This window comes from Opisthocomus hoazin, chromosome 20 (genome assembly GCF_030867145.1).
Source record: "Opisthocomus hoazin isolate bOpiHoa1 chromosome 20, bOpiHoa1.hap1, whole genome shotgun sequence".
Lineage (NCBI taxonomy): Eukaryota > Metazoa > Chordata > Aves > Opisthocomiformes > Opisthocomidae > Opisthocomus > Opisthocomus hoazin.
This window is the reverse complement of record NC_134433.1, coordinates 6,962,841-6,989,014: the sequence shown is the minus strand read 5'-3', so window position 1 is coordinate 6,989,014 and position 26,174 is coordinate 6,962,841. Positions and strand designations below refer to the sequence as shown.

At 44.4% G+C, this 26,174-nt stretch overlaps 1 protein-coding gene across 2 annotated transcripts in view; it reads left to right on the top strand.

Moving 5' to 3' along the window:
* The window catches only part of AUTS2 (activator of transcription and developmental regulator AUTS2), an 800,502-nt gene that overhangs the window by 197,273 nt on the left and 577,055 nt on the right, over positions 1-26,174 (top strand). For both annotated transcript variants that reach the window (XM_075440366.1, XM_075440365.1), the window contains exon 2: positions 23,525-23,734. In XM_075440366.1, the coding sequence (XP_075296481.1) occupies positions 23,525-23,734 (210 nt within the window). The remainder of the gene's footprint in view (positions 1-23,524; positions 23,735-26,174) is intronic.

The following is a 26,174-nucleotide window of genomic DNA, read 5'->3' as shown; positions in this document are numbered from 1 at the left end:
TTGCTCGGAAGTGACTGCACGCTTGTGATGAGAGGCTGTGGCGTTGCCTGCTTTGTGTTTTCAGGGCGGTGTTCAGAAGGGTTACCCGTAAGGGCAGGTTCTGGTTCAGCACTGGCTCAGCCAATCTGTTTTAGAGCCGATGGATGTCTTCTAATGGATCTCATGCTGCTGGCTGGGTCTGAAAGCATTGAAGATTTACACAGGTCACCTTGAGACTGTTTGTCTGAAGCTGGGAAAATAGTTCCTCAGGGATGTTTTTCTGGAAGCTTAGCACTGTGTGAGCGTTGATGGTGGACTGATCCTACGCTGAAGGATATTTAGGCTCTGAACAGTGGATTTTTGTATATATGAAGTCTGAAATTCCAGACAGACTGGATGAACCATGTGCAGCATCGCTGCATGAATAGGTAATAACCAGCCTGATGGGATGAGTGTGTTATGGAAAACCAGAGCGAGGGAGAATGTTTTTTCACTCCGTGGTGAAGGAGGAAGGAGAACAGTTTGCAGGGTTTGAGTCCTGCTGCTCTCCCTGCCTTTATACGGGACCCCGGGAAGTTACTTTGTTTAGCACAGAGCTGAAGGGATAGCTGTTGCTAACTCCATAGGCTATATCAGATTTAAGTTATTGAAGAACACCTTGATACCCTTAGGCAGAGGATTTTATGATTTCAATCCCACTGAAACAAGGTGCCGAGTTTTGGGAACCTGATCGCTGTAGGTTCCCTCTATGATTGATGGAGAGGAGATGGACACCTCCACAGCCTCAGTCAGCTCCCTCGCTGAGAAATGACCCTCTAGAACTGGTCCTGCCTCCCTGTTGACTACAGAAGGAGCAGGACATGAGCATCCAGCTCAGTTCAGGGGGGTGAATCAAGGTCTATAAAATGAAAAAAATGCATCATTATTATTAAAGCTTTTTATGTCTTAGGTGTGTCGTCTTCTATTGCATGGAGTAGTTAGATGAACCTGTGTTAGATGAAATAGACTTCCCAATTCTAAGCGTGCAAACTTCATACATTTCTATTTGCTATATTTTCTACCTGGTGTATTCTTATTGCTCTGATATCTTGTGCTGCAGTGCAGAGGGGATTTTTCATTTGGGGATGATGATGATGTTTTTTCAGTTTTTTTATTTGTGGTTTTTTCCCTTTGGCTTTTTTCTCCTTTGCATTTTTTATCACATTTGGGACCTGTAATATAAGTAAATTAGAAGTGCTTTTTAATCAGTTTTTTCTTTAGATAGGCTCCCTTTGTAGTGCATAAGGATGGGAAAAACAGGGGAAAACAAGGGAAAAACACTTCATTATCAATAGTTTGCATATCTTAGTGGCGTACTATGTATTGAAAATCAAGCAGAAAAATCATAGTTCACCATATAATTAAAAATTGCACCATACTGCAGTTCAAAAGCAGAGACCAGCTAAGGTTGCATGGGTAACCTTAATATCAAGTCTGGCATTGCCTTTTTTTCCTGCCCCCCTCCCCCGCCTTGATTTGGCTTCTGCTGTATGATTATATATTTTAACTACATACTGAGAAATATTAAGGCAATACTTAAGCATGTCAGTGGTGATTTGGGGTTCTGTTTTAAGAGATGCTAACACATGCAGGAGAGGTGAGAGTTCATTGTTCAGGAAAGAACTTGCTGTACCTGTGGCAACTCAGTGGGTTGAAAGGGTGAGCAAGCAGCAATCCATTGCAAACTAGGTCACATTCACTCAACTCTTATGACCTGAAGTCATAAGTCCTGTTTTCTCCTTTTTCTTTTTTTCAGGTTGGCCTGGAAGAGGCTGACAAAAGAGGAGGAGTTGTAGCTGTTTGGTTTTTGTCTGCAGGCAATTTCCAGATTGTTTTTGCTGTGTCACAATGGACATATCTTATTTAAAATCCAAGATGTGCTTCCCCCTCACCCCCCAACGCCACAGCAGTCTTACTAACAGGACGCTGGTGTTCCTTCTGACAGGGTGAAGCTTGTGCTTGAATGTTAGTCATGTCACTCATGCCATGGTCTCTGCCAAGTGGTACATTTTTAACCAGGAGAAGCTTTTATTATATATTAGCTATGATACAGACTTTTCCTGAATGGGTTTCTGGTACTGCGTCATATGAACACTGTGTGATTTGGTGATCGTAATTGGCATTATGTTTCAGCTCTGAACTGACTGCATGTAGAACACGTGCATTTGGGATCCACATCCTTAGTTTAACACATGCTAAAATATTTACTTTTACCTGCTGTTTCAGACTACTTATGAATGAACAAGAACAAAAAATTTTTGATGTCCTGCCACTAGTTCCTGCATCTTTTTAGCTGAGAAAATTACTATTCAGGAAAGTTGTATCACTGGGCATTAGGAGGACTGGATCATTAATATTTAACTGTGTTAGAAGTAGAAAGCACTGTAACAATAATAATAATTTGCACTTGCACAGCACATTTCTCCTGAGGATCTCAAAGCACTTTACAAACCATTTAATTAAGCCTCACTAAATCCCTCTGAGGTTTATTATTAGTCCCATTTTACAGATGGTTAAGCAAGGGCATAAAGAAGTTAAATGGTTTGCTTAAATGAGTTAGTGGCAACAATAAGCTTGTACTTGAGGAGTCCCGACCACATCTCTCCTCTCTAACAGAGAAGGTATCAAGTGACCACAGCATCTTGCCAGCAGCAACCAGAAAAGCGTAGCAGCTGAAAGCTGAGAGAAGGTGATGTGAGATCCTTCACTGTAAATACTCGCTGGAAATGGCGTGATGCGGTAAACTGATTTTCTTATTGCCTGGTGTCCTGGCTGTAAAGGAGGTACCCAGCACACACTCACATACTTGGCTGAGGGCATCAAGATGTAGGAGCAAGTGGAGGTGACTCTTGGCTCCCCACTTGGCCAAAGGTCCTGCGTTTCACCCTGTCGTTCACCAGGGTCATCTGCACTGCTCTGTTTCCACCCTGTGAGGAACTGATACTTTTTTTTTTATTGGTGCTGCAGCTTTGGACGTCCAGGAACTGATTTCATCAAGTAAGCAAAGAAGTTTTTTGCCACCGGACTTATAATTATTCATGTCATTAGCAGCTGCTTGTCCTCAGATGCCTAGCATGAAAGGTTGGTTTATCAAGACGTAAAGCAGAAGCGTACAGGCAAGGGGGACTTGTGCTCGCTGCTTAGCTGAGAGCCACTTAGGAGGGTGTTCGTGTACAAATGCATTAGATTATGGTTAAGCAGCTTATGGACATAAAAACACATTAGAACTTTACAGCATGCTATAAATTACAGTTTTGCGGCATTCGCAGCCACAATGTTAGGTAATTACATTCATTAATCTACTACTAAGAGCACATAAAGTTGTCTCCCAAATGGTACTGTGTGTGCTTGTGCTCAGCTGGGAATGTGCTGAGCAGGGCCTCCCCTCCCCCATGGCTTCCTCCACCACAGTTCTGCCTTCCCAATTTTAGGATGTTTTCAGCAGACCAGACTTTCAACCGTACTGGTCTGAACATTTAGGGTCCACAGAGGAAGAATTTCTGATAATCTGTCTCATACGGCTTTAAGCTTTTTCTGATAAGCTGTAAGCAGTGTATGGACTTAGCGCAATCATTTAGTTAGGAAGAAGTTATTGCTTGTTGTCCCTTAGGTGATCCATTTGTGCCCTGCCACCTGGTATTTGGTAGTCCCTGTAGCTGTAGCCTCAGCAGCTAATATTCTGTTGGCACTTGCTTGGCCTTAGGTTGAGCATCTCACGCTTCATTTTCTTCTGTGCAGGAATATTTCCTTTAATTAGAGCAGATTTCCAGCTGGCGTAAATTAGAATAGCTGCATTTGGGTGTCTCCGAGTTGAATGTCTGTCCCACTGACCATTTCCTTTCTTCATCCTGCGTTGTGGGTAAAGGCTTTCAAACAATTTGAGGCACAACCTTGTGCTGTACAAGCAGAGTCTTGTACTGATTCCTTCCTGTTTCAATTTTTTTGTTTTGAAAGACCCTTCACGGCCATTTTTTTTCTTCTCCAACAGATCAAGTTTTATGTTCAATACCTTCTACCCTAGGACAACAAGCTCTCTAATCTCTGTCTTTCAGCCACATTTTTACTGTGACTTTCCATGAATTTTTAGCTATGGAAATAGGAGAGCAGAGAGTTGTGTACTAACCAGCGTGTTCTCTGTTCTTAACTTTTTGGAGTGTGCATTAGGACACAGAGCCCACGAAATCTCCCAGAAAACTTCTTCCAGTTTCAGTGACTGCTGAGCAGGGCACCCATGTGAAAAGTACAGCTCAGTGAAAAGGCTAAAAGCAACAGAAACAGAACAGTTGACTGGCTTATTACCCCCAATTTTTAAGAAATCAAGCTTCTAACATAGATTCATCATCTCATACCTTGTAAAAACTTGAACTCCAAAAATTGAAGAAAAAGTCCTCTAAAAAACGTTACACCCTGTGATGAAGGTAGGAGTCCATTCAACTCAGCTTCAGCAAGTCAGAAAGCAAAATCTGTTCTCTTTTGTTTGTAGAACTCAAGTGAATCTGATTATAAAAACTTAAGCTTTGACAAGTCAATAGGAGTAGCAGACTTGTAGGAATGACCTACTACTTATGTGTCAGGTTGTTAACTGGATTTTCAGCTGCTGATCTGCTTTCACATCGGGATCATCTTCACATCTTTTCGCTGTGAAAAAGAGCTGTGAAGCTACCTGTGCTGCTGGAGTAGGAGCAGTCGTTAGGCCAGACAGATGCTTAATCACACCACAGTCTTCAGTGGAAGGCACTCATCTATTTGCTGAATAGATGTAGTTTCAATGACACTTGAGCACTCCAGTTTCTAGGGAATTTCTTTGTCATTACTGACAAATTTATTATCCTGACCATTAAATTAATAAAATATAGAGCACACAGCAACAGATTTTTGAGGGAAATTTTTTTTTTTTTGCTTGGTGCCACAGAAACCCCTCCAGCTCCGTGTCCCAAGTTGTCATCTACCTCTTGCCCTGAATCTCCATGCCTAGTGACCAGAGGAGGTGGAAGAAAGAAGGTCCAACCTCTCTGAACTGTGGGACTGGAGAGGAGGAGCACATTTGACAGGGATGAGCCTTCCCTTGGAAATAACTTGCTTTCACGCACCTTGCCCAGCTGTAGCTTATGCTGTCCATAGCAGGCTGCTTCCACCCGGGGCAGAAACACAAACTGCTTTGGCCCATCGTGCAGACTCGAGCTGCCTCTCCGCCGCTGGTGTGCTTTGGTATCGGCACCAACGTGCTGCCTGTTCGCATAAGCAGGAGCTGCAGGAACGGCCTTTGTTTGAGAGAACGGCGGTTGCAGGGAAACAGCTGCCTGGGCAGTCACATTCTGAAGTTTGAGGCTGTGTTTGCCTGTTACCTGCTTGGCTCCAGCCTGCCTTTAGGTAGTACATTGAGATATGCCACTGCATTCATGTGGGCTTTGCTTCCCTTTTTCCATGTGTAAGCATGAAGAAAGCAGCAATCCTTCTTTCTAAGGGCAGCGTGTCTCCCAGCAGCCCGGCTGGTGGCTCTGCCGCTGGGCAGCGGCGAGGCGAGCCAGTAAGCCAGGCCAGCGGCCTGCTCGAAGGGAGACAAACTGGGGTCCTGCAGGAGAGCGTCAGGACAGGAGGATGTTGTTAGGGCTGGATGTTTAACGTCACGTGCAGCTGCTAACCTGGGCCTTGCCCTCCTGACAAAGCAGCTGCCATTTTGGGTTAGCGTCAGAGTCGTGGCGCCGAGGGATCGTCAGTGCTCATGTATTGCTAATGCCATCTGTGTCGCCTGCGGAGCATCCCACCGAGCACACAGAGCAAGCGATAAACACGGCCTTTCTCCTAGTGCCGAAGTACCGTGGCGAGTCTCTGCTTCCCTTGCTCACGCACGTAGTCTCAGAGCTCACATAACGCCGAGTGCTTTACTACTCTGCTCAGGCGTTCAGGACTTAATTGTGTGATGGTATTGATGTAAAATTTAACAGCCACTGTGTGTATTGACTATAGCTTCGTTGGTTGCTGCTAGAACATGCTGTGCTATTGCCCTGCTATTCATTTAGCTGTTTTGGTCCATTTATTAGATATTACAGAGATTTTCCTTTTCTGGACAGAACTGGTAGTGATTTCTGCAGTGGAAACCTATTGAGAATGCCTCTAATCTAGTTTCTGAGGATTTGTTTATTGGGGCAGCACATGCTGGGCTAATTTCAGGGTACGTGTTCCATGGTATCGTTTCTATCCACAAGTGAAATTTTAATGAGGGGATGTAGTACTCAGACAGCAGCTTCACACCCCCCCCCCCTTTTTATTTTCCACCCAAAAAGCAGCAGAAGCAAAATTGACTCAGTCAGTATTTATTGGCAAATTAGTGTTCCTAAAGACTTCCTTTTGCTTGTTCTTTTCTAGAGCTTGGAGAAATAAGATTTCGCATAATGCATCTGGGATTGGATTACTGGATTGAATTTTGCAAAGTACGCTGGGGAGAGCTGAGCCTGTTTAGAAAGCAGCTAAGCCCCTCCAAGTCAGTAAAAATTCAATTCGCGATAGTCGATGAGGGATTTTTTGGTGCTTTTTGTTTTGGGTGGTTTATTTGCTGTTGGGTGGTCACATTTCCTTTGAGGTGTTTTATCAAGGTTTATTAAGCTTTTGATGAAGGGGATGGTGGGTACAGCTTTTCTCTGAAAAACAGGAAGGAAAAAAGCGTCCTGGAAGCTGCTGTCCCTGGGCCTGCTTGCTGGTTGAACACAAACGTTAATTCTTATAGGAGCTCTTCAGCTGAGTTCATATGTTGTGACTGTTTCAGAAAGCCGCAGAAACATGGAGATGTTCAAAATTTATCAAAGTTGAGGTTGTGATTGCTTATTACTTTGCATCTGGCCTTCTGTGTACTTATGAGCTCCTTTCCCCCCCTTCTCTCCTGCTGTGAGCTGAGGTTTTGGTCCTCAAAACCAGGCTAACCACATTATTATAGTGCAGATGGCAATAATCTGTGTGTGATTCTGATAACAGATCTCAGGATGCAGCAGGGTTTGGGAAATTCCAGCTCTGTTGCAGAGATGGATCGCATCCCAGAAGAATACTGTCTGAATTTAGGTGGTGTTTCTCTCTAAAATTGGCCTGAATTTTTTTTTCTGGGCTTCCTTTTCTGTTTCTTAGGCCAGTGATACTGTGTCTCCTGGGAGTTTTTTTTCATGCTTGGAATGGCATTTTTTTGGAAGCGAACGTCAGAGAAGTTTGCACAGTGCTATGCCAGCCTGACCAAGGGGAGGACCGCGTGTCTGAACCTGGGGAGGTCGCTGGGCTAAGCTAGAGGCGAAGGAGAAGCGGGAAGGCTGACACATTTCTTGGGGTGTGGAAAAAGTTGTAGCAAGGTTATTAACAATGGAAGAAAGGAGGAAAAAATAATTCTGTCTGAGGTAGAGACTGCCATGGGACGAAACCATAAAATATTTGCTGGAGCCCCTGTGTAGTACCTTTTAGGGTCCTACACATGCTGTCATCCTCCTGAGAAGGAGGTTGCAGAAGCGTGGTACAGGAGTGGGCTGTATCCTCCTCGCCCTTAAACAGGAGATGGGCAAAGAAGCAGAACGCTTTTACTCTTCTAAGAGGAAGAAATAATGGTGTTCTAGGTGAGGTTTAGTGCTCTCCGCAAATCTTTGGAGCTTATGTTTTTACATTACAGTAATTTTCTTGAGTCAGATATCCCTGCTGCCTGTTAAGTAAACACAGAAAGCATAGATTATCAGTTAAGAGTATCGACAGCATTTCAGGTGCTATCAGAGAACATTTAATTCAGTTTAATTTTGTGATAAATCTCATGTTTAATCCTCTGGTTGCTCTGTAATCATGTCTCTATTGATCTTTTCTGAATGACTGCATGCAGTTTAATAAACTTTGCCATTAACCTAAGCTTTCTGAAGGGGGAGATTGATTCCAGTATCAAGTCCGATAGAACCAGTAAGCACCTGAACATCATTAAATCTGTCCATTATAAAACATTTGCATTAAGAACAAAGTGAAAGTGTGGAGGTGAATTTGCAGCTTATTAGAGAAAGACTTTGCAATCGGAAAGTCTCAGTATGTCAGTCAAAATCAGGCGCAGTTTTCAGCCTGGTTGATTCAAGCTGACACCTCCTTTCATTTCTGATTTCTCAAATCCGTCTTTCATCCTATTGAGCGACCTCCTTCCCTCTTTTCCCAGCCATAATTATATCCTTCAATTTATTCCATCTTTTTCACTCCAGGCATTTGTTTAGTCCAGGTTTTTGAGGTCATTTTTGCCTTATAATAAAACTACAGAGTTTGAGTGTCTTGTTAAAGCGTTGGTTTTGGGTTTATTTTCTGTCCTGAACTTTTTTTTGAGAAGTGCCTTAGGTACATGGATGTCAAATTCGGTAGGGAATTGAGGACAGGTTATAGAATTGAAAAAACGGTATGGCCATCCTAAATTCCTTCTTCAAAGCCCTGTTCCTGCCATTCCTCCCAGAGGCCATCTCACGTACTCCAAACGCCGGAGGGCATTTGGGACTTTGGCCCATATTTGTATGGGTATGTGGGGGCATTGCTTGCACAGGGGCTTAACTGAAGGCAGCTGAGCTGTGTTGGAATGAAGCACCTGAACTCCTTGTGACCGAGCGTGTGCTGGTGGCCTTGGGAGCATCTGTGCGTCTCCATGATGTTGGGGATGCGAATGATCCCTCCGAACACAGTGGGTCTGGCTCTTGGGAAGTGTGAGGGAAGAGGGACTGGTGCAGGCTGACAAGATACCATCTCTTGTGCGATTTTGCTGTTTGGTGTGTTGTAAAGCAGCGCTGCTCTTCCAGAACAGCTGGTAGGGGATATTCAAGGGCTACGGGGAGCTTAGGAAACAGCCTGCAGTCTCTTCTTCCCTTTCCCCCACTCCTCGTTCCCATGCAGGCATCAGAAGTTCTCAACTTGCCGGAGAACAAAGGGTCTTTATTGATTTCAAAGGCTGCAACTTGTGTGGTTGGCAGGGGAGTGCTCCTCGGGAAGCAGAGGCACCTGCTCGGGACGGGGGAGGAGGATGTGAGGAGCTGGGGGTGGGGGAGACGGGGGGAGACTGGTCCCCCTAGAGCAGGTCAGAGAGCGAGAGCTGTCTGGAATTAGGATGAAGAACAGGGAAGGGGAAATGCTGTGACTGCTCTGTGTTAGGAAGGGGAACAGGGCATGCAAGGAGCCTGTAGGCGTGGGAGGGGAAAACGTGAGAGAGCAAGAACCAAATACCTACCTACACATGCAGCTGAGCAGTACCAGGGACACTGTGCTGAATGAAGGGCAGAGAAAATGCGATGTGGGTGCTTTCCTATTCCAGTATGGATGATGGAGTGGAGGCGAGGGGCATGGCTTACCTATCCTACATGCCAGTTGGAAGAGAACAGGTTGATACACAAAGAAGCTGCTTGGCAGGAGGCTTGGAAGAAGCCCCTGGGTATGGAGACGTGGAGGGGCAAGAGGACGGGAGGAGGGAGCAGCGGGCCCGTGGGGTGTACCCCAGCAGCACGCTGGCTATGGCTGGTTGGCCTGAGGAAGCTGAAGGGCTGCAGAGGTTTGGAAGAGGAGAGACTGACTTTGCTACTGTTTCCAAAATAAATTAATGAATAGCGCAAACCTGGAGATATTTTATGGCATGTAGCAGTTGGACACTGTTATGTTTCTTACCCAGAAGATGGCTGTCTTGATCTAGGTCTGCCCGGAGGGAGATGTGCCAACTGCTCCATGAACCCACATCACCTCTTGCAATGTCTTGTTTGCTTTTTCTAAGCGTGTGTGCAGCCCTCTGTTCCTGTGGTGCCTGATCCATTTACCTCTAAGTATTTAGCATTAGGACGCACAGATGAAACAGGATGTGGGTTGACTTTCATTTTACAGATGAGCACTGCTGCACGGAAGGGCTAAAGGCCCAAATTCGGAGCCATTTATTTCCTTTGGAAAACCAGTCAATGGGAATTAAATAGTTTGAGGCCTCTGAATACCCGCTTTGTGGACTGGAGCTGAGCGTACTGCTGCAGGTCACAGGGGGAGCCACAGGAAGATCAGGAATTTCAACATAGGTCTCTAAGCACCCACGTTAATGACTTGCCATCTCAGTCCAGCCGGCTCTAATCCTGTGCCTGGCAGGGTACAAGCCTGTGATAAGATCAGACAGGAGAGATTTGGATACCAGCATCAACAAGCAGCTTAGAAAACAAATCTTCAATAGGAAAGGTTTCCTTCCAAGCGCAGACTGATTCCTGCTTACGGTTCTAATTCTCTTCAACATATTCCGTCGCTCTCGAGAGATGCATTGCAGAGCTTTATCTGCTTTCTGCTCGAGGCAAGTTTTTACAGGGAGACAGCAGTCTGGATTCTTTCTACAGAAGAAATGGTTACAAGTTCAGTCGAGACAGCCGGGTAGACGATAAAGTGTGGTTTGAATCTTAGTGTTGCTCAAGCGGTATGATTCACAGTTTTCGTAACTCCTTGCAAGTTTGCTGGAGGCATTAGCAAAGCTCTTGACTTGAGATGTTCTGTTTTGGAACCAGATCCCCTGACTGTGCATCCCTACCAAGTTAAATTTGTAGCTTCTAGGTGGCTATAAACAAGAAATATTACAGAAATTGCTTTTCCGGCCACTGAATAGCCCTGAATACTAGATGACGCTTCAGTTTTAGAAGAGCTGTCCATGAAGTAGCTTAAAAAAGTTGAACGTTTGCAGAAGACATCATATTTTCAGCCATGGCACAACTGTAAAGGCCATTTTTTTTTTTTTCTTTTTTCCTGGTGTGTGAGGTAGCTTTACAGCGTCTCTGCCCTGTAGTAGAACTGAAGAAAGTATTAATCTCTGTCTTTGTCTTTTTATTTACTCATGCTCTCTTCTGTGCCCGTTTAACTGGAGACTCCATAATCTAAATACAGGATGGAAGGGAAGAACTGTGGTTCTGCTCTGAGGAACTGCTGGATGTACCTAATGGTTTTTTGGGTGTCGACTTTGGAGCATCCACTGGCATAAAGCTGGAACAAATGCCTTGTTGCAAGGAGGCGATGTGTTAGCAGAAGTGGAGAAATACAGGTGTGAAACGTGTGGCAGGTACCCAGTGGGTTTGATTCTCTGCATTTGGTATGGTGGCTTATAGCTTTGTAAAGTCACAACAGAACAGTTCTGGTATTTATTTCATCTGTGTATGTGAACGAGGACTCTTGAGATAGGAGCAACTTACATCTGCTTCGTAAGTGGTGTGAAGGACAAGGCAATGATAAATCTGGTCTGTTACGCTAAGCTGTGCTTCTGAACTGCAGAGAGGGGGATTTGCCAATGATCAGCACTGTACAAGAGTGTAATCCCTCTGGTTTTTTGATCATTAAATTTATCTGCACTGTATCTGTTTCCTAGGGGAAGAATAAGCCAGCAAATGGAAAGGTTACTTATTGCTCTATTTCTTAAACTTTTGTTCTTTTCTATTTTTCTCAGCCTGAATGCTAGAAGGAGGAGGTTTCTTTTGCAATGGGAAGTTGAACTGTTGTTTCTTTTTTTTTTCTCTAATTGCACAAAGATTCTGATCCTTTTCCTAATGAGGAATATTGCCATGCTCGCCTGAAGTGATGCAGTCCTCTGGTGGTATCTGAGCACTCTTTCTTTTTTTCTCTCTCTTTATTTTCTAATCACTGTCCTTTCATTTTGAAATCTGCCTTCACCAGTCTTTTGTGTGAGGCTGTATGCCGTGTGCCAAGAGCAGCGGTGGAGTTAAGTGGTTCCCAGAGAAGGAGAAAGAAAATCAGGAGGAATATGAGACAGTAGGAGCTTGGAAGACAGAAAAGATAGTCTGTTAAATAGTTCGATTTCTTGACCCACAAGATGGAAAAGAGTTGTTTCAAAATAGATTTTTATTTTGAAAAGCTCAGTAATTATAAACCATTATTATGTGGAGGGTTTTGGTTTGCGTAAAAAAAAATCTGCAGGTTGGAGCATTTACCATCTAGCATAAGCCTTGGGTAGTCCTAATTGTGTCCTTTTCCTTGCTTATTTCTGCATCATCTGTCCAAAGAGCTGGGTTGGTCCTGCTTGCTTGCATGTGCAGAGGGATGCCCCGGTTTCCCTGCCTGCCCCTAAGGCTTCAGTGATCATAAAGAAATAAATGGCGTGGATGTTTCCATCTCTCCCTACATAGCGTGGTTTCCTTGTTGTTTTTGCCTGCGTTGTCTCGAGGTGGTTTCTGTGTCTTCACTCTTGGAGAGCAGGTTTTCTGGTCTAGTCTCGAGGCTAATGTGCCAACAGAGCTAACCTCTGCTGTGGTGTCCTGGCTCAGTTCCTTGCTGTGGCCATGGTGTTTTAGTGAGCATCGTGAGACCTTTAGAATACATTGGACTTCCCTGGTGCTGTACCCTCTTTCTGCAAGACAAGGAATACAGAGGTGCTTCTGATCTGATTTGCAAACCATAATGCATTTTTTATGAATGCTGAGTGCTGTGCTAATGAATGGTGCCAGTGTGAGAGCCTGGAGGCTGAAGTCATCTGTTTAGCCCTACTGCAGGAGTAACAGGGATGGGAGCCATCTAAGCCCACATCCATTCATTCTGCCCCTACCAATAAGGGGGGGATACCCTGTAAATGTAAGATTTATTGGCCCGCTAACTCCTTGGCTTCAGACCATGGCCTGCCAATGAAAGTGCCGTTTGAATTATTCAGCAAACACCCTACGTACCTGGAGAGCGGAGGAGCCCGCAGTCAGCTCCCTGCCAAAGACTCCACTGGAGGGAAATAGGATTTTATTGCAGAAGTCTCCTGGTAAAGCTGGCAGGACATTGGGCAAAAATAAAGGACAGGGAATACACAAGGTTAAAAGGGGACATATTCTTTACTTGAGAAAAGTAATGTTTAAGAAGGCAACATAATGTGGTCCTAAGATGGCATCCGTGTTTTGGTCAGTGTATGCAGATTTTGTGCAAGTACAGATAAGCCATGCCAATTTTTTATTTTTATGACAAAGTTTGAAATTTAAAAAATAATTTCCATTCCAAATCGGAACAAAAAGTGCAAATTAGAAAACTGTGCGAGGGAACAGAATTTCCAAAAATTTCACTGTAGAACTGAAGAGTTGCTCAATTATTGAGACCAACCGAAAATATTTATATTACTCAGTGTGGTACTTGATAACTGTTTGGTCCAATTCTCTCCACCATGAAAATCCAGTTTGCCAAGGAGAAAAGTTTTCAGCCCTGCTGTGACACAAAGCTGACCCTTGAACTGGGGTGCAGGCAGCTGGGTGAAACTTGCACCGTAAATTACTGTAAATGTGCAACTCTGTAATTACTGTAAATGTTGTAGCGCAGGGAACAAACCAAATTCACCTTTGTTTTAGGACCTGGCTTAATGCTCCTCTCTGCCTCATCTGTTACCGCAACTGAGCAGCGCGAGAGCGGGGAAGCTCTTTGTTGGCATGAAGATTTACAGCCAGCCTCCCTAGGGACTCTTTTGCTCTCCACACCCCTTTTTATTTCTTTTCATTCCTCAAACAAAGAAAATAAACGCTTTGTGAGAATGCGGCCATGCTGCTTGCAGGGTAGATCAAGCACCTTTATTTAAGGCCCAGCACTGTGAAATCAGCCCAGGGCCAGTGGGAACAGATTTCCCTTGGCTGCGAGGGCTGCGTACTGTGCGAGCGGTCTCGGGGCTGTAAGCTGTGTAGGGCTTGTCTGGGATGGAGTGGTGTGATCCCAGCAACATGCCCGTTGCATTGGAAGCGCTCAGAGTCGTGACCCGAATCCTGCCGGAGCTTGCGGGCAGGCACAGCACCTCAGACCTGCTTGGGGTGCTTTTCCAAGGAAAGCAGGTTCTAGGTGTACAGAAGACGCCTTCTTATCAAAGATGATTTGAAAAGTTTGAAAGACTGTCCGTGACGGAGTTGGAGAAAGCGCGCTTGGAATGATTCCAGATGCCGGCAGAGGACACGGATTCCCAACTGGGAGCAGCCTGTTCTTGCTGGGATTTCAGGCTGTGTGTGCTCAGAACAGGCAGGGTCACAGGTGTCGTGAAGACAGATGATTTAGTCAAATCTGCAATGAAGAGGAAACCTAGGATTTTGCTAGCAACTTGTGTAAGACCTAGAAAAATCTCTAGAAAAAAACATGATGGGATGGGACCTCTAGGCGGGCAGAAGCTGGGTGGAGTGAGAGCTTCGGAATCTCTTTGTTTTGGTCGGAGTACGCAGGTTTCTGGCTAAGTCAGCCTGAGCAGAATCAGCCGTGTGTGCTTTGCCTTCCTGCAAAGTGGGCAGCCTCAAGAAAAACAGTTCGGTGGCTCTGTGACTGAAGCTGGCATTGCCCAGCGCGCTCTCAACACTAACTCCCAGAGTAGGTTTTTTCCTAACTCCAGTAATTTGGATGACCGTTTCCCTCAAGTGTCACGGGGTAAGGTGTAGTGTTTTAGATGACAAAAATGACGGGGAGGAGGGGAGAATGAGGCTGAGAATAACATGGCATGTTTGGAAAAGAGGAAATAAATGAGCGGCAATCGGTTGCTGTGATGCTCCTCTTTGGGTGTGACACCCGTTTTTGCCAGCTTTGATTTCGTAGGGTCTCTTCGGCTCAGCGGCTGGCCCTGTAACCTTAGACTTCAGCTGAACGTTTCTCTTGTGTAGCATCTGTAGGCTTACTGAATACCATGAAAAAAGGTGCCCGAGACTGTCCATTTAGCTTTTCCACGACATCACTACAGCTGCTTTGTGGAACTGGCTGCCTTTGTTTAAACCTTGAGGAGTTGCATTTTGCTGTTGTCAAAGTTGGTGTGTAGGAGTAAGTTTTAATCTTTTGTACTTGAATATTTGAATATAATTTCTTTTTAAACATGCTTTTTATCATGTCAAAGTAAAAATTTGAGTGTATGCTCATATCCAGCAATCTCAAAACAGATAAGAACAAATTTAAGGATTTTTCTAAAATCCCATTGAATACGGTAAGGCTTAGACACACGTGTACGTGTAACTAAAGGTGAGGAAGTTATTCAGGTAAGGCACAGAAGCAGTATTATGTAGCCTGTGTGAATAATCACAAAGGAGCGGTGCAGATCTCTTTTGGAGTATGAAGTGTCATAAATTGTTGAGGAATAGAGTACCTGCATCCAAGCACACAGTATGCTGAAGAAAGGCATGGTCTGCTGATTGAACTTACGAACAGGGAAGGACATTTATTTTGCTGAGTAAAATACTTCTTTTGGATTACTTGCTTACATGTAGTGTGTTAGTAGAAGTCAGTCACAGTTTACTTGTGCTAAAGAGTGACTGCTATCCCACTGCAGCAATGAACAGTGTAAAATCTAAGAAGAAAAGAGTTGACAGCCATACATTCTTTAAATAATGCCAGGTAGAACATAATTTAAAGTGTGTAACCATGGCTGAGTTGAGGAGTAGCGTGGGTACAGGATCCCTTGTTTTAATTTGCCTGATGTGTGTATGTAGCTGACAACAATGTATTGAAGTTCCTCCAAGGTTTTTGTTGTTAGTTTTCAAACTTTTCAGTTTTTAGCCCTTGTGTTTTTATGAATTGTGATGTTGCTGTTCATGATCATAGAATCATAGAATGGTTTGGGTTTCAAGGGACCTTAAAGATCATCCGGTTCCAACCCCCCATGAGCAGGGACATCTTCCACCAGACCAGCTTGCTCAGAGCTCCATCCAACCTGGCCTTGAACACCTCCAGGGAGGGGGCAGCCCCAGCTTCTCTGGGCAACCTGGGCCAGGGCCTCACCACCCTCATGGTGAAGAATTTCTTCCTAATATCTAATCTAAATCTGCCCTCTTTTAGTTTACAGCCGTTCCCCCTTGTCCTATCACTACACACCCTTGTGAAAAGTCCCTCTCCATCCTTCCTGTCGGCCCCTCCAGGCACTGGCAGCTGCTCTAAGGTCACCCCAGAGCCTCTTCTTCTCCAGGCTGAACAGCCCCAACTCCCTTAGCCTGTCCTCGTAGGAGAGGTGCTCCAGCCCTAGGATCATCTCCACGGCCTCCTCTGGACCTGCTCCAACACATCCATGTCCTTCTTATGTTGGGGACTCCAGAGCTGGATGCAGAACTCCAGGTGGGGTCTCATGAGAGCGGAGTAAAGGGGCAGAATCCCCTCCCTCGCCCTGCTGGCCACGCTGCTCTTGATGCTGCCCAGGATGCAGTTGGCTTTCTGGCCTGCAAGCGCACATTGCTGGCTCTTGCTGAGCTTCTCATCCACCAGTACCCCCAAGTCCTTCTCCTTAGGGCTGCTCTTGAGCCACTCTCCGCCCAGCGTGCCTGCTTTATTTCTTGAAGATCCTGAAGTCATTTACTCAAACAGGTTTGACTTACTCCGAAATCAGAGAGCCTTCTCTTGTCGATCCCCATTCCCACGTGTTACTGAGGCTGGGAGGTGCACAATGAGGGAGAGGATTGCTGGAGGGTTTTGTTTTCTCTTGCTGAGATGAGTTGAATGTAATGAGAATCCAGCTTTCCTCTGCTTCCATCTTGCATTTAGTATGTGGCATTGAGGGAGGCCATTGCACTGCATCTTTTAGAAACAGTCATTACCTGTGTCCGTATAATCTGTGGTGCTTGCCAGTGCCTGATTTGCAGGAGTGCTCAGCACTCCCAGTAGCTGCTGAAATCAGGGAAGGCTGTGCTTCGTTAGACAAAGTGCTCTGCAGAGCGAAGTTCTCTGACAGATGGAATCTTAGGTGCTTCCTAAGGAGTCCTTAAAATTAGCGGATGTTTTTGACCTGAACATGTTGGGACTGTTGTTGCCACCTATAAAATGGGGGTAGTGAAATACCTTCATCTGGCTGTGTGGCTGTAAAATAGGTCATTAGTATTTGTTGAGCGTCTGATACTACAGTGAGAAACTGTATAGAAAAGCCCTTGAGGAAATTAATAATTGTGCACTCAGAGGAGGGTGTGAATGGAGCGTAAGTAAACAAGTTCTAGGTCCACACGGTAGACAAAGAGGAGAAAACAAAATCCTGAGTTGGCTGCTCATTAGCTGAATACCTTCCATTCTGCACAGGGAAATAAGAGCATGCGATCATGTAATTAAAGATTGTATCAGGACGCGTATGCACAAGAGGGCTGAATTAAGGTGGTGGCTGCAGCCTGCATTCTGGCCTTTCATAACTTCCAAGTCCTTGACTTCATAACCTCAGTGGTATTGCTTTAATGTAGTTTATTGTGTGTAATTTAAATCAGCAGCACCTGCAAAGGAACTGTCTGTTTATCAATGATATTGTTAACAAATGATTTTGGGATAAAAAAAATCAAAGCAATCTTTTTGCTACAGAGGCGCTTTTATAAAATGTATCCCAGGCAGACAGCAACTTGCTTTTCTTTTGTTTTGCCTTCATCTGTTATCACCTCGTAGCGTCCTGCAGCCTGGTACAGCATTTCATCTTCAGTCTCTTGCACAACACTGAACCACGTTGTTTTCAGATTCCAGAGAGATGCAGGAGGCAATGAATTGTAATTTTATGACAACAAAGCAAACAAAACACGATTAAACCTTTCTGCAAAGGTCTTGTGACTTGAAGAAGTGCTGGGATTAGTGGATGGGCTGCTGCACCCACTACAGGCGACATAACGGCTCTCCTCACCAGTCCCTTGTGTCCTAAAATACCATAATTTCTGCATTTTGAGAATTCTTCTGTCATTTGCATTGCACTTTACACCTGCCTTCCTTTCTCCCTGATATTGTTTTAAGAGTGTTTGCAGTTTTTTTTCCCCCTACATAAAGGCTTTTGAGGAACTAATTGTGCATTCAGAAGAATACACAGTGCGTTTAACTGTCTTACCTGGAGGGAAATGAGTGACTATTATAAACATCTCCTTTTATTTTCTGATTTTGAAAGATTGAAGGGACTAGTCAGTGCATAGCTTTCAGACCTTCACATCTTCTTGTTACTGTCAGAACTAAAATAATGAATTATGAAACACAAGAGAGAGGTATTGAAGTCTTGGGGCATTTTCATCCATCAGCTATCAAAATTCTTCCCAAATGTAACAGAAATCACAGTAGGAGTTGATGAAGACTGTCAAGATGCGATGGCAAATTCGGTACCCTCAGACTGGCCTCGCTTCCTGATTCGGAGGGGGGTTTGGTTCAGTTTGTGCGTGTTGCTCTGCCGGATTCCCAGCTAACGATACCCACTGCGTGCTGCTAACGAAGCTGCAGTGTTTCTCTCAGTACTCTCTAGGCATCTTAATTTCCTGCCAGCTAAACTTTGGTAACACTTTCTCGCAGCAGATAGGGAGGGGGTGGTTTTGTCAGTGTGTCTGTTGGTGCGTGTTGTCGTGGGAAGCCCTTTGGCTGCTGCTTGTCTCTCCTCACCTGATGTCCCTGGCAAAGGGAGCTCTGCTGCAGCTGACAGCCAGGGCCGAGGCGCTGAGGCTGTCTCGCAGTTGTGTCCGTAACTTGGAAGGAATTTCAAATCAACTTTGTAGCTAGTGAAAATGTTGGTGGGTTTTTTTTCCCCCTCATTAATTGGCTTCTTCCTTCTGCAGTGGTGTTCCTGTTCAACTGTGAATTGCTTGTACCTGGAAAATAGATGAAAGGCTCCAGAAGAACCTTTCCTGCAATTCTATGAAAAGGGTGCTCGGATGCCTGCATAGTTGACAGGGGCAAACTGGTAGATTCAAGCTTGCTTTTCTAACTATTTTTGTTTTAAGTGGAGCATTACATTGAGTTTTCATGACTGTTCAATAACTTTGGGTTTTTAAAAATGTCTTATTTCTTGATACTTAATTGTTGGAGTGAAGCATAAATTGTTGGGCTCTGATACAAAGCTGTTGTGGACTTTAGCAAGAACCTGAGGAGCAAATAATTGGAATATAGTTGTAGACTGATGCAGTGTTATTTGGTTTTACTAGCCCTGCACTGTAATCTATTTTGGTTTTTAATAATCAGTTTTTAAAAATTGCACTTTACTGGGGTCATGTCCAGTCTGAATTCAGAAAGTAAGTTCTTGCAACACTGGAATCATGACGATAATCCAGAAGGACGATTTGGAAAGATCAAGGCTTGCAGTCCCTGAGCAGCGCCTGAAATGGTCACCCAGCGAAGTGCCTGCGATGCGTTTGCTGCACAGGGCGTTTGCAGCGTTGCTTTTCATCAGGTGTTCCCACAGAAGGATCCTGTCCTAAGGGGTGCCCCAGCGCTCCTGTTTGCCGGTAGTTTTTGAGTCGGTGGCTGGAGGACGAGGGCAGGAGAAAGGGCAGCAGCGCTGGGCTGGCTCTCGGGGTGAAACTCGGGGGTGAAGTGTGCACCCCGCAAAGCAGTGTGCAGCACTGCTCGGCTGCCACTGAGGGTCTGATTTATAATTAGTGAGCTGTCATTTGCATAGCCAGGAGATGGACTCTCCTGAAATAAATCAGGCGTAGCTCCCTGAAAGCTTAATACTTGATGAGGATGCAGCGTGTCCTTCAAGCCTCCAACCTCGAGAAATTATCTGATGTTCCCACGGAGGCTGCTTCTCCTCCCCTCGCCAGATGCAGGGCTTGGGTTGAAATTGTTGCTGTTAATTGGAGCCGAGGTGATTGCAGTGCCACCCCACGAGGCTCCAGCAGCCCTCCTGCTCGCTGGGGTGGTGGCAGGAGTCTGTTCAGCAGGGGCGGCTCTTCTCCACTATGGCACGTACAGTGGTATCAGGTTGATTAATGTGCCCAATAGAAATAAAACAAATGGAAATTTTTTTAGATTATCCAGTACACTCATAAATATTAATGCACTTTTGTATTGAATTGCATGTAATTACATATTTATATGTTTAAGTCACCCTCGTGATATACTTAAGGCACTTTACTGATGAAAGATATCTCTGAATGAGATGGTTTTAAACCATGCCTAATATGTTTGTAGGATTTATTTAGTAATGCGTGGGCTTGTATGCTGGCAGGAGAGGAGAAAAACCTCCATTAAAGTCTGAAGGTGTTGTTTACAGGGCCTGCTACTTAGTTTGAATCGACTCCATGGGTAGCTGCTGAAAAATACGTCTCAACATGAAATATTACTACATCTCCTTATCTATGTAGATAAGGTCTGTGCAGTCCTGTCACCTTAGAGTAATTACAGCTTATTACTCTAATCATGATGATGCCTGAAGTCTGTAATTAAGATTGTGCTAGCTAATGTACTAGCACGCGGCGTGGTACAGCTATTGTCCTGTCTAAACAACAGAAAGATAAAAATTGGATGAGGGAGAAAGGGCAGGCAGTGGGGAAGTGATTTATGCAGGGCCACGGTTCCCAGCCGAGCGCCGCCTCCGCTGGACCCCGCGGCTGCCGAGCGGGCAGAATCCGCGTGCGTCCTGTGCAGCCTGGCGTGCGCTGCCGTACCGACGGAGCGGCCGGAACGACCCCGGGTGGGTTTGCATCCGCAAACGGGAGGATCGATGCCCCGGGGGATCTCTAGTCGCGCTGGTGTTAGTGCATCCTACCTGCCTGTGTCTAAGCTTTTGTCCTTTTAACGTGTCCTGTTGCAGTCCAGTCTGCAGACGAAGAATTTAATATATAATTCTATACATATATATAGTTTAAGGCCAATTCGTGTATCTGTTGAAAGCAGTGAGAAGTTCTACCGTGCAGTTCAATCACACAGGGTTTTGACCCATGACACTCTAATTTTCTCTGCAGCGATGTCAGCTGGTGAAAAGCAGGCAACTGTTCTGGAGGAACAGGGTGTCTAAATGCCAGTTTTGATGTCTACATTTCATAGTAAGCCCACCCACCGAACTGGATTTAAGGCGCGCTTTCACAATTTGCAGAGTTGCAAGCTGTGTACATACTGACCTCCCTTCCCTCTCTTTGGGCTCAAGCAGAAGAGGCACCTTGTTTTTGGAGATGGCTGCAGGTTGTTTCTTCTGTCTTGGAAGAAGCGTTTTGATAGAGCCCGCAGAGGGCTTTGTGAAGCTGCTGTCACTCAGCTTTGCTGTCGGTGTATATGCAGGGTCTTTTGTCCCGATTCTGACATGAGCCAAACTTTTTGCTTTAGGTGCATCTTGACAATTCATGGAACTTTAGGCACTTGGCTGGAACGTGGGCTCCGTATGGAGGAGGTTATCCCGGATATGCCCATAGTGATCTGCAAAATTTGACCCATCTTACACCCTCTTTAAAGCTAATGGGAGCTAGTAATTTCTTGATGGCAGTGCTAGCCCCGTTAGACATTTTATAAGTTTCTGGAAGCCTGCCACTATTTCATTTAGATCCCTAGCTGGGGGAAAAAAAAAAAAAAAAAATCCCACAAAAGCTATTTAGCCATTAGGAGAATGTTGGGTTTTTTTCCCAGAAATTTTCCCTTTCTTCACTCCTTCAACCTTTCACATTTAGAGTGAATCCTCTTAATTGCATCTCTATGTGCAAATACGAGCTCTGGGTTTTAGCGGAAGTCCTGTGCTGGTGTAATCTGCCATTCATAACCCACTGCATTTTTTGATACTGATCTGAAAAAATAAAGACGTATGCTTATCATTAGCAGCATGATGATAGTTATCTTAAGGCACAAATCCATTCTATGATAAAATATCTCATTGTTTCGGTTGTGTGCGTTGAAGTTGTGATCCTGGTGCTTTTCTGCTGCGCTGAAGTCGCTCTGTGGGAGTCGCAGCGTTGCTCTGTTTTCCAGTTCATTTCCCGAAGTGTAGCCGAGTAGGGCTGAGTGTGCAAGTCGCTGTGCGAGGTGCTCTGCGCTTGGTATCCAGCAGGTCAACGTGTGTTTGTAGTTGTTATTTTATGAAGCTATTGATGTGAAATCGTACCTGTGATATACGACCTGTGAGAATTTGCCTTTGTGCGTTTGTGGCATATATCTACATCTAAAACTTTCCTGGGAAAGGGGACCGGAGGCGTGCTCAGAAAAGTGATTCTTCGTCCTTTATTTTTCCTGGCCCTTGCTCTGTAGGGGCTCTCAGCTTGCGTGCAGTGCTTTTCCCAAGCAGGTCTCAGTGTGTTACAATGATCAGTGCTACTGCTGACTTTTTTTAATAGCCGGAGGAACCAGAGAAGAGAGACATGACGTTCTTACAACACTGGTCCTGCTTTGTACCTAAAGATTTTTTTTCATGAGCTTGGATAAAGCTTCTAACTTTGCTGATACGAGTAACACTGTGTGAAAAAAAGCTTAGGATATTTCCCATGGTGTCTTAGGTGAAGAAAAGGTAGAAATCATCTCTTATAGCTTCTGTTCTGTACTCCCTTCTTTAACGCTTGTAAAATTGTTCTTTTTACCAAATATCAAATTTGAACATTGACTGTCTTCAGTTTAATTAATGTTCTCATTGGTTTTAGTTATGAATTCTCTGAAGCTCCTGTGTTTTAGATAGACATTTAGGGAGCATTTGTTAATTAAAGCCAAACTGATTTTTGCCTTCGGGCATGGGTTTTTTTGCATTAAAAGGTGGCATAATTTGAATTATATTCTCCTGAATCTGAATCTTTTTTGTGACACAGAGACTAACAGCCCAATTTCTCTCCTGCTGCTGTTTATAATATTAAGTGACAAATAAACAAGATTGTGAAGGCCTACAAGATCATACGTTACTTGATGGTAGGGCACAGAGAGCTTTTGGTCAAAGCAGCCAGGCATTTGAGTTAGAGTATGCTTCAAGCATTACACTATGCAAGTCATACGTCCCTTACGCAGTAGTGCAGTATTTCCATGTATGGAGTTCTCGGAGTAGATGTGACTTAGCACACTGTATTTATTAGATGTACAATATGCGTTGTAATTTACACTTTTCCGATAGCTTCTGATTCCTTTTTCCTAAGGACCCTCCAGCCTCCTCTCCCTCTGCCTTCAATTTTGTGTTATTGGAGCGGGTTTTTTCAAGTCATGTTATTTGAAACAAAAATATGATTTCTGTGTGTTGCTGGCTATCAGTAGGAAAATACAGTAGCTGTAGGCTAAGTGACAAAACTCGTTTATGTTACAAGACTTGAGTGCTTTTTATAGACAGATATTGATTCTGGGTTTTAAGGAAGGGTTAGTAACAAAGTTTTCAAATACAAGGTTCTTTCCCCCCCCACCCCCTGAGATTTGGAAATCTTCTGCTTAGGTCAGGCTTGAGCGACAAGTCTACTGAAGTCAATTGAGATTCATTGGCTTTAACTGGATTTAGGTCAGCTCTTGCCTTGTCTTGTCAAATACAAGAAAGAATAAAAATAAATGCGAAAAGCCAAGCCTTGTTTAAATCAAAGATGATTGTTAATTTAAACATCATAAACATATGCTGTCTTCTAAATGCATGCTTACTGGATACATGAGATGTGTTTGGGAATGAGGAGGTTGATGGTATGAAATCTAAAGGAGTAAGTGTCTGCTTCTGTGCGTTTGCTTCATCTTACAGATTTCACTTTGCGCTTGCCTGTCTTTTGATTAAGTGGACACCAGTGAAGACTGCTTTCTCTTCTTCTGGTGACTGTAGCATTGCCTCAAGAATGCTTTGCTGGTCACCTAGGATTGCCACTTAAAGAGGTCGACCAAATCGGAGCCGTATCTTAACCGCTGTGGTTTTTTTTTCTCTTCCTTCCCCCACTCCCTCCCTCTGCAGAAGGATGTAGCTCTGAAACCTCAGGAACGCGTGGAGAAGCGACAGAATCCGCTTGCCAAGAAGAAACGGGAAGCACTTACCAATGGGCTGGCGTATATTCCAAAAAAGAACAGACTTCACCACCACCAGTACAACTCTGACCGAGAAAATGATCGTAATCTTTGTCAGCACCTTGGGAAAAGGAAGAAAATACCGAAGGGCCTCAGACAGGTGGGAGACAAGTTATCTGTTGCGGGGAGGGAGGGCTTTGACTGTTGGCACATGGTATGTAGAAGTGGATTTCTCATTTTGTGGGATCGCTTATTTTAACCTCTTTGTAGTTGTTTTATTCTTGGGCTCTCAGGTGCAGCTTGGTACCATGTCCTGGTACTAGAAGAGATTAATTGAGTGGGAAAGCAAGCAGTCTGCTGGTGCTACAGCTGGGTTCATTAATAAATGTGCAAAGGTTGGAAGAGCTTTCCATTGACTGGCTGTGAGACTGTCAGGGCAAGCAAACGTGGTCTCTGTTACGTTGTTAGGCCAACTTTGTGCTATAAATATGCCTTCGTGTCTTTTGACTTTGTACAGAGGCGTAAGACCCCCATGGATGTCAAGGGCAAGGTGAGGTAATTGTGAGAGGGGCAGCTGTTTATCAAGACAAAGCTCTAAGACTGATTACAATGTGAGGAGCTCATTTGTAGGACGTTGGTGGCACTGGTGTGTGCTCTTTTGGGTAACTAATCACCTACCCGTAAGCGAGAACTTCCCGCCTTCCTGACACTGGTGTTCCCTTACCGCGGCAGCTGTGGCATACGCGTGACAAAAGGGAGCAGATAGCATCCAGCGTTGCAAAGCTTGAGGCTGGAAATCTTGGACTCTCACTCACGACTGTGCAGTGTTGTGTTCCTTGTCTTTAAAAAAGAAGAAAGTGTGACAAGTGTGGTTTCTCTGGTGAGCAGGATGCAGAAAAAAGAGCCACCTTGTGCTTTCTCTCACTAAGTATCCCTTGTGTGTTACATATAAAAGACAAAGGCAGAGCTGGGCGTTTGCAGTATAGCATGCGCCTGTATGGTCATTGGGCTCATTGCGAAACCGGTCTAAAGTAGCAGTGCAGAGGTCAGCTTTGACCTAAAGCTGAGTGGTATTAATGACTCTCTAACCTAAATGTGTATGTCTAATGGAGATGGGTGATACTCCTTGAGTGAGTCTTCATCCTTGGTTGGTGCAAACGAAACATTGTTCTGCAAAGAAACTGTGAGCAAATAGTGAGAATTCACTGCGGCTCATGTTGTGCGCTCAGGGGAATGGAAGGAACATTGAAGATGACAAGTACATTGACTTGTATTCAATTTTGATATTGAGAGTTACAGAAGCTGGTAAAAATATGTTTTCATTATTATTTTTAAGCCTATATTGTATATAGAAATAAAATAAGAGACTATAAGTGCGTCAGCAAAGCAAACAAATTGTAAAATGCCTGTTCTACACTACCACAACTATTAAAGGTATTTCTCCTAATTTAATTTTACTTTGTATTTCCAAGGGAGGTGGGGAATCTCTTCAGAATAGCTGATGAAATGGCTATGTTGCAAGCAGATATTGAAGGTTGCTGTGTTTCCTTGACGGTTTTCTGTGTTCACCTATGCGGTCTTCACTCTGTTCCTTTTTCGTATGTCAAATGGTAAATGTACGTGCTTTGTGCAGTAGGAACTGGCCTGCGTAAAAGCTGACTTTTTGCACTATTTAATTCCCCTGGCATAGCCTGCTGTCGGGTGAAGCCTTTCTGCCCACTGCTTAAGCAATGAAGGAATCTGCCTCGCTGCTGGTGGAGGTTATTTGTGAGGTTATGTTTTTAAGAATAAATATAGACTGGCTTGGAAGGTATTGAGTTGACAAATGTCATAGAAAATGGTTTTCCTTTTAGCTGATAAATCTGAGTACTCTGCTTAATTCCTGAGGGATAAGGCTGAGAGGAAAGAAAATATCTTGCTCAATATAAATTTAATACATTTGGTAGGTGTATAGCTCCTTAGATAAGAACATTTTAGTCTCATGAACAGTTTAGGTGCTGACAAATCCAAGTGGCTTTGGCACTTAGATGTGGAAAAAAGATGTCATGGAAAAGACTATAAAGCTTATTTGAAAAGACATGCCCACAACTTTTATATATAGTATTTCTGATAAGCATTTTCTGTCTTCTTTCATGACAAATGGTGAAGACCCTGAAAAAAGGAGACAAACGATAAGTTCTGAGGATGGCTTTCTCTGATCTTGTAATACTCTTCCTCCTAGAGTGACTCTTTGCTGCATACCTTGGGTTTGTCTCCCCACCCAGCTCCATCCCACTGAATTCCGGGGCTCTCGATGGGAAGCAAAGTTGCTTGTCAGCCGTCTCGGATGCGAACGAGCCGAGAACTGGGCCCTCTGTGTTTTGTGCTTGACAAAGTAGGAGGTTCCAAAGCCAATTAAAGTTTAGTGTGCTTCTGGATATACATGGTGGCCTTGCTATGTTAGGGCTATGTATTTTACGTATAAACAATGTCTCTTGTCCCTGTTGTCCCTGGAGGAACCCTAAATTGTCCCGTGTGAATATTACAGTTGGATGGCAGGATACAATCTCAATGCTGTCCCTTGCATTCCCGTGCTGGCGTGAGACCTTGGGTGCAGGCCT